The sequence below is a fragment of the Fopius arisanus genome, unplaced genomic scaffold (assembly GCF_000806365.1).
Source record: "Fopius arisanus strain USDA-PBARC FA_bdor unplaced genomic scaffold, ASM80636v1 scaffold00074, whole genome shotgun sequence".
NCBI lineage: Eukaryota > Metazoa > Arthropoda > Insecta > Hymenoptera > Braconidae > Fopius > Fopius arisanus.
Genome location: NW_011887813.1, coordinates 661,048 through 669,269, shown reverse-complemented (window position 1 = coordinate 669,269; position 8,222 = coordinate 661,048). Strand labels below are relative to the sequence as shown.

At 50.6% G+C, this 8,222-nt stretch overlaps 1 protein-coding gene across 1 annotated transcript; it reads left to right on the top strand.

Moving 5' to 3' along the window:
* Positions 1–4,461: 4,461 nt before the first annotated feature.
* On the top strand, positions 4,462–5,673 carry LOC105269807 (uncharacterized). Its single transcript, XM_011310337.1, has one exon. The coding sequence runs from the start codon at positions 4,462–4,464 to the stop codon at positions 5,671–5,673; it is 1,212 nt and encodes a 403-aa protein (XP_011308639.1).
* Positions 5,674–8,222: the final 2,549 nt, after the last annotated feature.

The following is an 8,222-nucleotide window of genomic DNA, read 5'->3' as shown; positions in this document are numbered from 1 at the left end:
AGCGATTGCCGTAGTTACCGACAAGGCATCGCTTGAGATCAAGGTTCGGGTCTTGACCGCGAAGTAGGAGGGCGTAAAATCGCCAATCGAGAAAAAATTCCCTCCAGTCGGGCCTTAATACAAATACGAAACATATTTCTAAAATATTAGTTCATTTGAAATTACACAATGATGATACAGCCATGGAATAATTCCCCTAGGGATAATAGTGCTGAGAACACTCAATCTCTTCTCAAAGAACTCAAAATTGCGTCCACCAATGTCAATTCACATTGATTAATATTTAAATTATTTTCATCTTCTAAGAGAACAGACAATAAACTAAAATAAATTAGGAGAGGAATGTCTTCCCCCTCTATACACCCCCTTTTTTTTTTCTTCCATAACAGTAAGTACAAATGCGCTATTTTTTTACACTGTAATTACACGAAACAACTCTGTTTCTTTCTTTCTAATTTTTTTGAGTGCAATAAACAATTGAAACCAATTGAATATTCATAATGCGTCAAAGTGCATTAAGACCCAAGTTAATGTTATGGGAACATGTTAATAAATACAAATATTTATTATACTATTTATTGCCCCGGCCCCGGTCGGGCTCGCAAAGAGACGAAGGGGAGGGTTGAGCGCCAACCGGGTGCGTCCTCAGGTGGCGAATAGAGGCACGGCCGGGGAAAGGAAGGGGCTGGGGGACCAGGGTCGGGTACTGAGAAGTATCAGAGCCTGTATCTGGCTAGTCCTTGTCGGAACCCGGTCAGAGGCACCATAGGGGCAAACTCGGGGGTAACTCCCTGATAGGGCGCTCCAAACCACCGTCGCAGGCCAACTCCCCAAGCCAAGGTGGGAGTTATCGTGCCGATGGCTGGATGGCACTGGGGAATAGTGTAGAGGCACCAGGCAGCACCTCATTGTAGCGATGCCTTACCCCAGTAACCAGGCTCTGCTGGGGCGGACCTCTATTTCCTAGGATACCCGTGGGATGTCTATGTACAAATCACAATTATCACACAACGCCGAAGGCGGTGCCCTCCCAGAGGGAACACCAGAGGTAGACAGAACAGTTGAGGCAGCAGTCCCCGGGGATCCCACAGGGGTTCAGGAGACGGCCGTGGTCTCGGCAGGGGGGTCGGAGGAGGGAACTACCGTGGTAGGACCCACCAAGGACCAACCTGCCCTAAAGGACACGCGCAAGGGACGCACGGGCGCGGAGAAGCGCAGGGCTCGCAAGGCCAGGCTGGAAGCCGAGGCTTTGCGGGAACAGCGCTCCTCGCAGGGAGTGACGGAGACCCCAGTGGGAGTGGTTGGGAGGACCGGAGCCAAAAGGCCACACCCCCTGAGGTCGCCATGCCAAAAAAGAGGGCGAAGAAGAGGGACAGCCTTGGAGCACCCTCCTACAGGGTGGCAGCACAGGGTGGTGGCAAGGTGGCTATAGTGCCGGCCGGCTACACGGAGCCAGCCCTGACGGGGGACCAGGCGGACCTCATTCAGGAGGCATTGGTGGAGAAGATGTTCTGGGGTGACCAGAGCGGCCAGCTTCCGAGCTTCGTGGGACACCGGCTGGAGCAAGGGGTGCTATGGGTCACGTGCACCGACGCCCGCTCGAAAGAGTGGCTCAGGAGCGCGGTGGCCTCACTGGCACCCTGGGATGGGGCCTCCCTCGTCCTTATGGACAGGGACGCGCTCCCCAGGCTGTCCAGGGTGACGGCTTTTCTCCCGGGTAAGCCGGTGGGAATGGCTGTTGCACTACACAGGCTGGAAAAGCAGACCCAGGGCCTCTTCACTGAAAAGTGGAGGGTCTGGGACCGCAGAGAAGGGAAGGGAGGTACCACCCTGGTACCAGGGGTGGACTCCAAGTCCCTGGAGGGGCTCAGGAAGGTGGAGACGGCTCCCTTCTACTGGCTCCTTTTTACGAGTCATGGGTGGGGGGGCCGAGGGAGGGAGCATCGACTCCTGCGAGAAGCCTGAGTCAGGTGGGGGCTGCTCTCAGCAGTGATCAGGGGGCGCCTGCAGTCTCGGCAGGGGCACCGATGGCTGCTGGGGCAGAGGTCCCCAGAAGAACGATGAGGGAAAGCCTCGGGAGTGCCGCGGACAGCTGGCCTCCCTTGGCGGTCTCCCTGCCGAGACCGGTGGGACGCCCAAGGGGCAATAGGGGTCGAAGTGGTTCGGGCAGGCGGGTCGTGAGGGGGTCAGGGGGGGGTGGGGGTCTCAAAGGACTTTCACCCGTGCCGAAGAGGGCACCCTTGGCCTGGATCAGGGGGGAAAAGGGCGTGACTTGCACGTCAGGCAGGCCGGAGGGGCACCTTGAATAAGGGCGCTCCGATGGCCTGCAGGCACGGAAACGCCGGAGCAACGGACGATGGGCGACGGGGCGGTATAACCACGCCGCTTCTCCGATGCTCCCAGATTAACTTGCAACACTGCAAGGCTGCGACTGCCCTGCTGAGTCACAGCATCGCAGTAGGACAGACAGACATATGCCTTATACAGGAGCCCTGGTGTTACGAGGGATCTGTAAGGGGATTTAACCTAGGTGAGGAAGAACTATTCCTTTCTCCGGGTAACCCGGAACCCAGGGCCTGCATCGTAGTTAGAAAAGCGTGCAGACCCAGGGGGATGGCGAACTTCTGTCACAGGGACCTGGTGGCGGTTATGGTGCAGGTACATGGGGAGGGGCCGACCGAGGACATGGTCCTCTGTTCGGCTTACCTACCGCATGACTCTACAGAGCTGCCACCCACTAGAGAGCTGCAGGAACTGGACAGGTACTGCAGGTCTAAAAAGCTGCCGCTCATTACAGGCTGCGATGCAAACTCGCAGCATGTGGTATGGGGTAGCAGTAAGAATAACGCCAGGGGATCAGCCCTGTTGGAATACCTGGCGAATGCGGAGCTGGAGATCCTAAACAGGGGATCTAGCCCCACGTTTGTCACCGCTAGGTGTCAATGTATCATTGACATCACGTTATGCGATTGCAGACCGGCGCACCGGTGCGTGAACTGGAGGGCGGACCAGGAGGACTCGCTCTCCGATCACCGGTGCATCAGATTTGAAATTCAAGGCACTGCTGAGATTGCGCAGGGACTCATGCGTAGAAATCCGGAGGCCACCGACTGGGGCTCTTTTAGGAGGGAACTGGAGGAAAGTCTAGAGGTCGGATGTGTGAAGCCCAGCAACATAGAGAGGTTAGAGGACGAGGTGGAGAGAATCCACAGAGCCCTAACCGAGTCCTTCCATCAGGCATGTCCGATCAGACCATGCAGGGTAGGAAGGAAAGTTAAATGGTGGAACCGGGAACTTGGGAGACTGAGAGGTCTGACCAGGCGTCTCTCGAACCGAGCGTACTGCACCAAAAGAGAAGAGGACTGGACTCAGTACAGGAAGATACAGAGGGAGTTTAAAAATCTCATCAAAAGATCGAAAGAGTCAGCATGGAGGACCTTCTACGAGGAGTTGGAGGCACTGCCACAAGTGGCCAGGCTTCGCAGGGTCTTCTCTGCCGCACACGCGCAAGGCTTGGGTGGGATCATACTACCTGGTGGTGTTGCTATCACCCAGCCAGATGAGATACTGGAGCACCTGATCCAGATGCACTTCCCCGACTCTGTTATACAGGGGGAGGGAATGTGCTCTGGTATGGAGTGGGCACGGTCAAGCGAGGGCAGGCCGATGTGGGGCCTGGCCTCGAAAATTGTGACGCTGGACAGGCTGCGGTGGGCGGTGGACTCCTTCGAGATGTGTAAGAGTCCGGGGCCTGATGGCATATACCCGGCTTTTCTGCGGAAAGGAGGCCCGCTGTTTCTGCATAGACTGCTACCAGCACTAAGGGCTTGTCTTGCTTTAGGACATGTCCCAGGAAGATGGCGGAAGGTCAGGGTTGTGTTTATTCCTAAACCAGGTGAATGCAGCTATGACAACGCCAAAGCCTATCGGCCTATCAGCCTGACCTCTTTCCTACTGAAGACGCTGGAAAGGCTCGTTGACAGGCACATCAAAGAGGGAGTGCTGACAATGAATCCCATTAGCCCCTCGCAGCATGCATACCAGGCGGGCAGATCAACTGAGACGGCACTGCACAGCCTGGTTGCAAAAATAGAAAGAGCAAAGCAAAGGAAAGAGGACGCCCTCGCTGTCTTTATTGACATAGAGGGGGCCTTTGATAATACCTCCTTTGGAACCATGGAGATGGCGGCGGCATTCTTTGGGATAGAGATATCCATCATCAGATGGATCGCCGCTATGCTCTGAACTAGGTTGGTCCACTCCTCGCTCGGGGACAGTACAGTCAGGGCGCTAGTGGGGAGTGGCTGCCCGCAAGGGGGGGTCATCTCGCCTCTGCTGTGGCTCCTCGTTGCGGACGGGCTCCTCACTGGGCTTGAGAGACTGGGGGTGGACGCAATCGGATACGCAGACGATGTGGCTTTGCTCGTGAGTAGCAGGAATGAGGGCATACTACACCGGAGGATGCAAAATGCGCTGGACTATGTTCAGCAGTGGTGCACCTCTCATGGACTCAGGGTAAGCCCAAGCAAGACGGAGCTGGTGCTCTTTACTAGCAGGAGGAGGTGTGTCGTAAGACCGCCCTCCATTTATGATACAGTTCTGGGCTTTTCGAACGAGGTAAAATACCTGGGGGTATGGCTCGATAGAAGGCCCAGCTGGAAGAAGCACATCACCATGCAGACGAACAAATTCATCATGACTTACTGGGCATGCAGGAGGATGTTTGGCAACACGTGGGGGCTTAGGCCCAGAATCCTGAAATGGATCTACACGGCCATAATGCTCCCACAGCTTGCGTACGCTGCTGTTGTTTGGTGGACGGCAATGAGCAAAGCCTGCCACAGGAAAACGGTAGACAGGACGGGCAGGCTTGCGATGCTGGGAATTACGAGGGCACTCAGAACGACCCCCACCTCAGCACTGGAGGCTCTGCTCTTTCTCCAGCCGCCTCACCTTCACATTAAGGAGGTGGCGCTGATCTCGGCTGCGAGATTACGACTGCAAGATCGATGGAAGGAGGCCAGTAGTGGTCATGCGGCAATGCTCACGGCGGACAGCGACCTTCGGGGACTGCTGTCCTGGGGAGGAGATGCCTGCGGACCGCGATGGCACTTCCAAAAGAGTTTTAAGGTCAACCTTGGATATGGGGCAACCCAACTAGGGAGTGACAGAAAGTGGACGCCACCGAAGGGGCTGGTCTGGTACACGGATGGCTCCAGAATTGGTAATAGAGCGAGGGCAGGGATCTGGTCTGAGGGGCCTTCAATTCCAAGGGTCCTTGGATTGGACCCGCATACGACCGTGCTCCAAGCAGAGCTTGCAGCCCTGAAAGCCTGTGCCAGGGAAATTCTGGGCAGGGGGGGCAGGGGCAAGAAGATATACATCTGCTCAGACAGCAGGCGTGCGTTGAGGCCACTGCTCAAGAATGAGAGTTGCTCTCGATTAGTCAACGACTGCACTGAGCTGATGGAAAGGGTGGCTTCCCATAATCAGCTGGAAGTGGTCTGGATTCCGGGCCACGCTGGCATCCTCGGCAACATGAAAGCCGACGAGCTGGCCAAAAGAGGTTGTCTAGAGGTTGCGCCAACAGAGGAGAACCCAGTGGGAGTGCACATAGACTTCGTTAAGGATATGATCTGGAAACGAGCGGAGAGGGGGGTTGTGGAAAGGTGACGCTCTGAAGAGGGCGCCAAACATACAAGGACCCTTTTTCGTGAACCTACAAAACAGCTGGCGGAGACGCTGGTAGGGCTGAACAGGATGAAACTCCGGTCTTTGATCGGACTTCTCACTGGGCACTGGCCCCTAGCCTCATACCTGGCGCAAATAGGTAGAGGAAGTGACCCTACCTGCCCGAAGTGTGGACTGGCGGACGAAAACCCGCACCACTTAGGCACCAGATGCAGTGGTCTTGACGAGATCCGTTGGGACGTCTTTGGGACCACTTGCATCAAGGATATTGTTTCGTCCCCAACAAATCTAGCGTCTTTCATTGTTGAACTATATTTCATTATAATTTATAGCTATTAAGGAAAAGAAAATATTCTAAATTTACAACCATTTTGGAGAGCGAAAGAAGGGGGAGGACGCAGATAACGGAGAAATTTTAAAGCTTTTTTTTTCCACCTAAGCCAGCATCCCCAATGAAAATCACGGACAAGTAGTTTGGACAAAGCTGCTGGTTATCTGGGGAAATTCTTGTTCCTCAAAACCCTTCAGCTCTTCAGCAATTCACTTTTCCACCCTCATTCAGCATTCATTTTTTGTCCATCCTCAAATCGCACGAGAGGACCGAGAGCCGCCGAACCCGTAATTTTATTATGGGCAACTCCCCAACGTTACTAGCTGTTTTCCAGTATAATCCGTTGCAAGCCGTCACACCAAAAAAAAAAGGTTTCAACTTCGCGTAGCCAGAATTAACGACTTCGGAAATGTCAAAATTCTAACTTTCCTTAAATCACACCCTCTCTTCTCCCACCATCGATAGATCACACCAATGAGTTCCAAGTTTCTTAGCTCACCAATCAGAGAAACGACAAAAATTAGTGTTTAGCTAATTCCCTCCTCCTTCTTCCGACGCTCTCAAGAAAATAAAAGTGAAAAAGGAGTCAGTTCAGTACTGGAAGTGAAGTGAAAAATAGCAAACACCGTGTTGAATAAAGAATAACATTTCTTGAGTCTATGCAACCAAGGTGCAGTGTCAGTGTGATTTCATTGTTTCTGTTATTCACCCCAATCAATTAACTTTTCTGCCAAGTAGTTTTGATAAAAAGAATATCAAGCAACACCCAAGGAAAATTCAGTGAAAGAATCACATCTCGAGTGATATTAGTTTGGTAGCTCGAGGGTATCAACCTTGAGTTGATACAGATATGTATGTTGATAGAGACGGTATAGAAGGGCTCTATGAGTTTGCTCGAAAGGCCAACATACTTGCACCTATTGACTAGGCGGCTGACAAATGCAGGGTGCAAAATGGCTGGAAAGCTCGTTGCACCCTCCCTAACATGGAAGGGAACGCCTAAAGCCCTATAAGACTATAAGACTATAAGACTACTATTAATTGCGAGAGTCACCAAGTGGCCATAAATTAATACAAAAATCCGATAGCTTATGCAAAAGTTTTTTATGTACCTGTTTTTTTCTTGTAAATATCTGTAAATATTGTTGTAAATTCTGAATAAAAACATGTTTAAACAAAAAAAAATCGATAATTTGACAAAATTCCATATTTTTTAGAATTTTTTTTTGTCCTCTTATTGTTGTACTTTCTAAAATTTCATTTCCAAAAATCGGCGAAAGGGGGGCGGGGACATACAGACATGGTCGCAAAATTCCGTATTTTTACGTTTCAGACCATTCTGCATCATTTTCAATGAAAATTACAAAAAGTCAAAACTCAACGATTACAAAGCTTCCATTCAGAAGCAAAAAGACATTCCATTTTTTAAGCAGAGGCTTCCTGAAATGACACACTGAAATGGAAGAAAAATTAGCAGGATCGGAGATCATTATGTAGAAAAATTAATTAATTTACTAAATACATCTTTAGGTTACAAAGCTATGTGCGTATGGCTTTTGCCATACGTGTATGGCTTTTGCCATGCGTGTACAGCTTTTGCCATACGTGTATGGAAAGAAAGGGCTCAAACATATGGTAAACGTTACCTTGGGCGTATGGCAATTGCCATATACAGTGTCTATAGACACTGACCTTTTTTTGACGAATCCAAAAAAATTGTAACCTAAAGATGTATTTAGTAAATTAATTAATTTTTCTGCATAATGATCTCCGATCCTGCTAATTTTTCTTCCATTTCAGTGTGTCATTTCAGGAAGCCTCTGCTTAAAAAATGGAATGTTTTTTTGCTTCCGAATGGAAGCTTTGTAATCGTTGAATTTTGACTTTCTGGAATTTTCATTGAAAATGATGCAGAATGGTCTGAAACGTAAAAATACGAAGTTTGGCGACCATGTCTGTATATTCCCCCCCCCCCCTTTCGACCATTTTCGGAAATTAAATTTTAGAAAGTACAACAATAAGAGGACAAAAAAAAATTCTACAAAATATGGAATTTTGTCAAATTATAGATCCTACTTTGGACTAACTCTGGCCGTAGAATCCGCTCGATCAGTCCAATAGTTCCCGAGAAAAAGCCTTTTCTTTTTTAAACGTTTTTTGTAACTATTTGGAAAACTAGTCAGCCGATTGAACTAGTTTT

What these genes read in the sequence shown, in the direction of transcription:
- LOC105269807 (XM_011310337.1), top strand. Translation starts at nt 4,462, where the DNA reads ATGCAAAATGCGCTGGACTATGTTCAGCAGTGGTGCACCTCTCATGGA.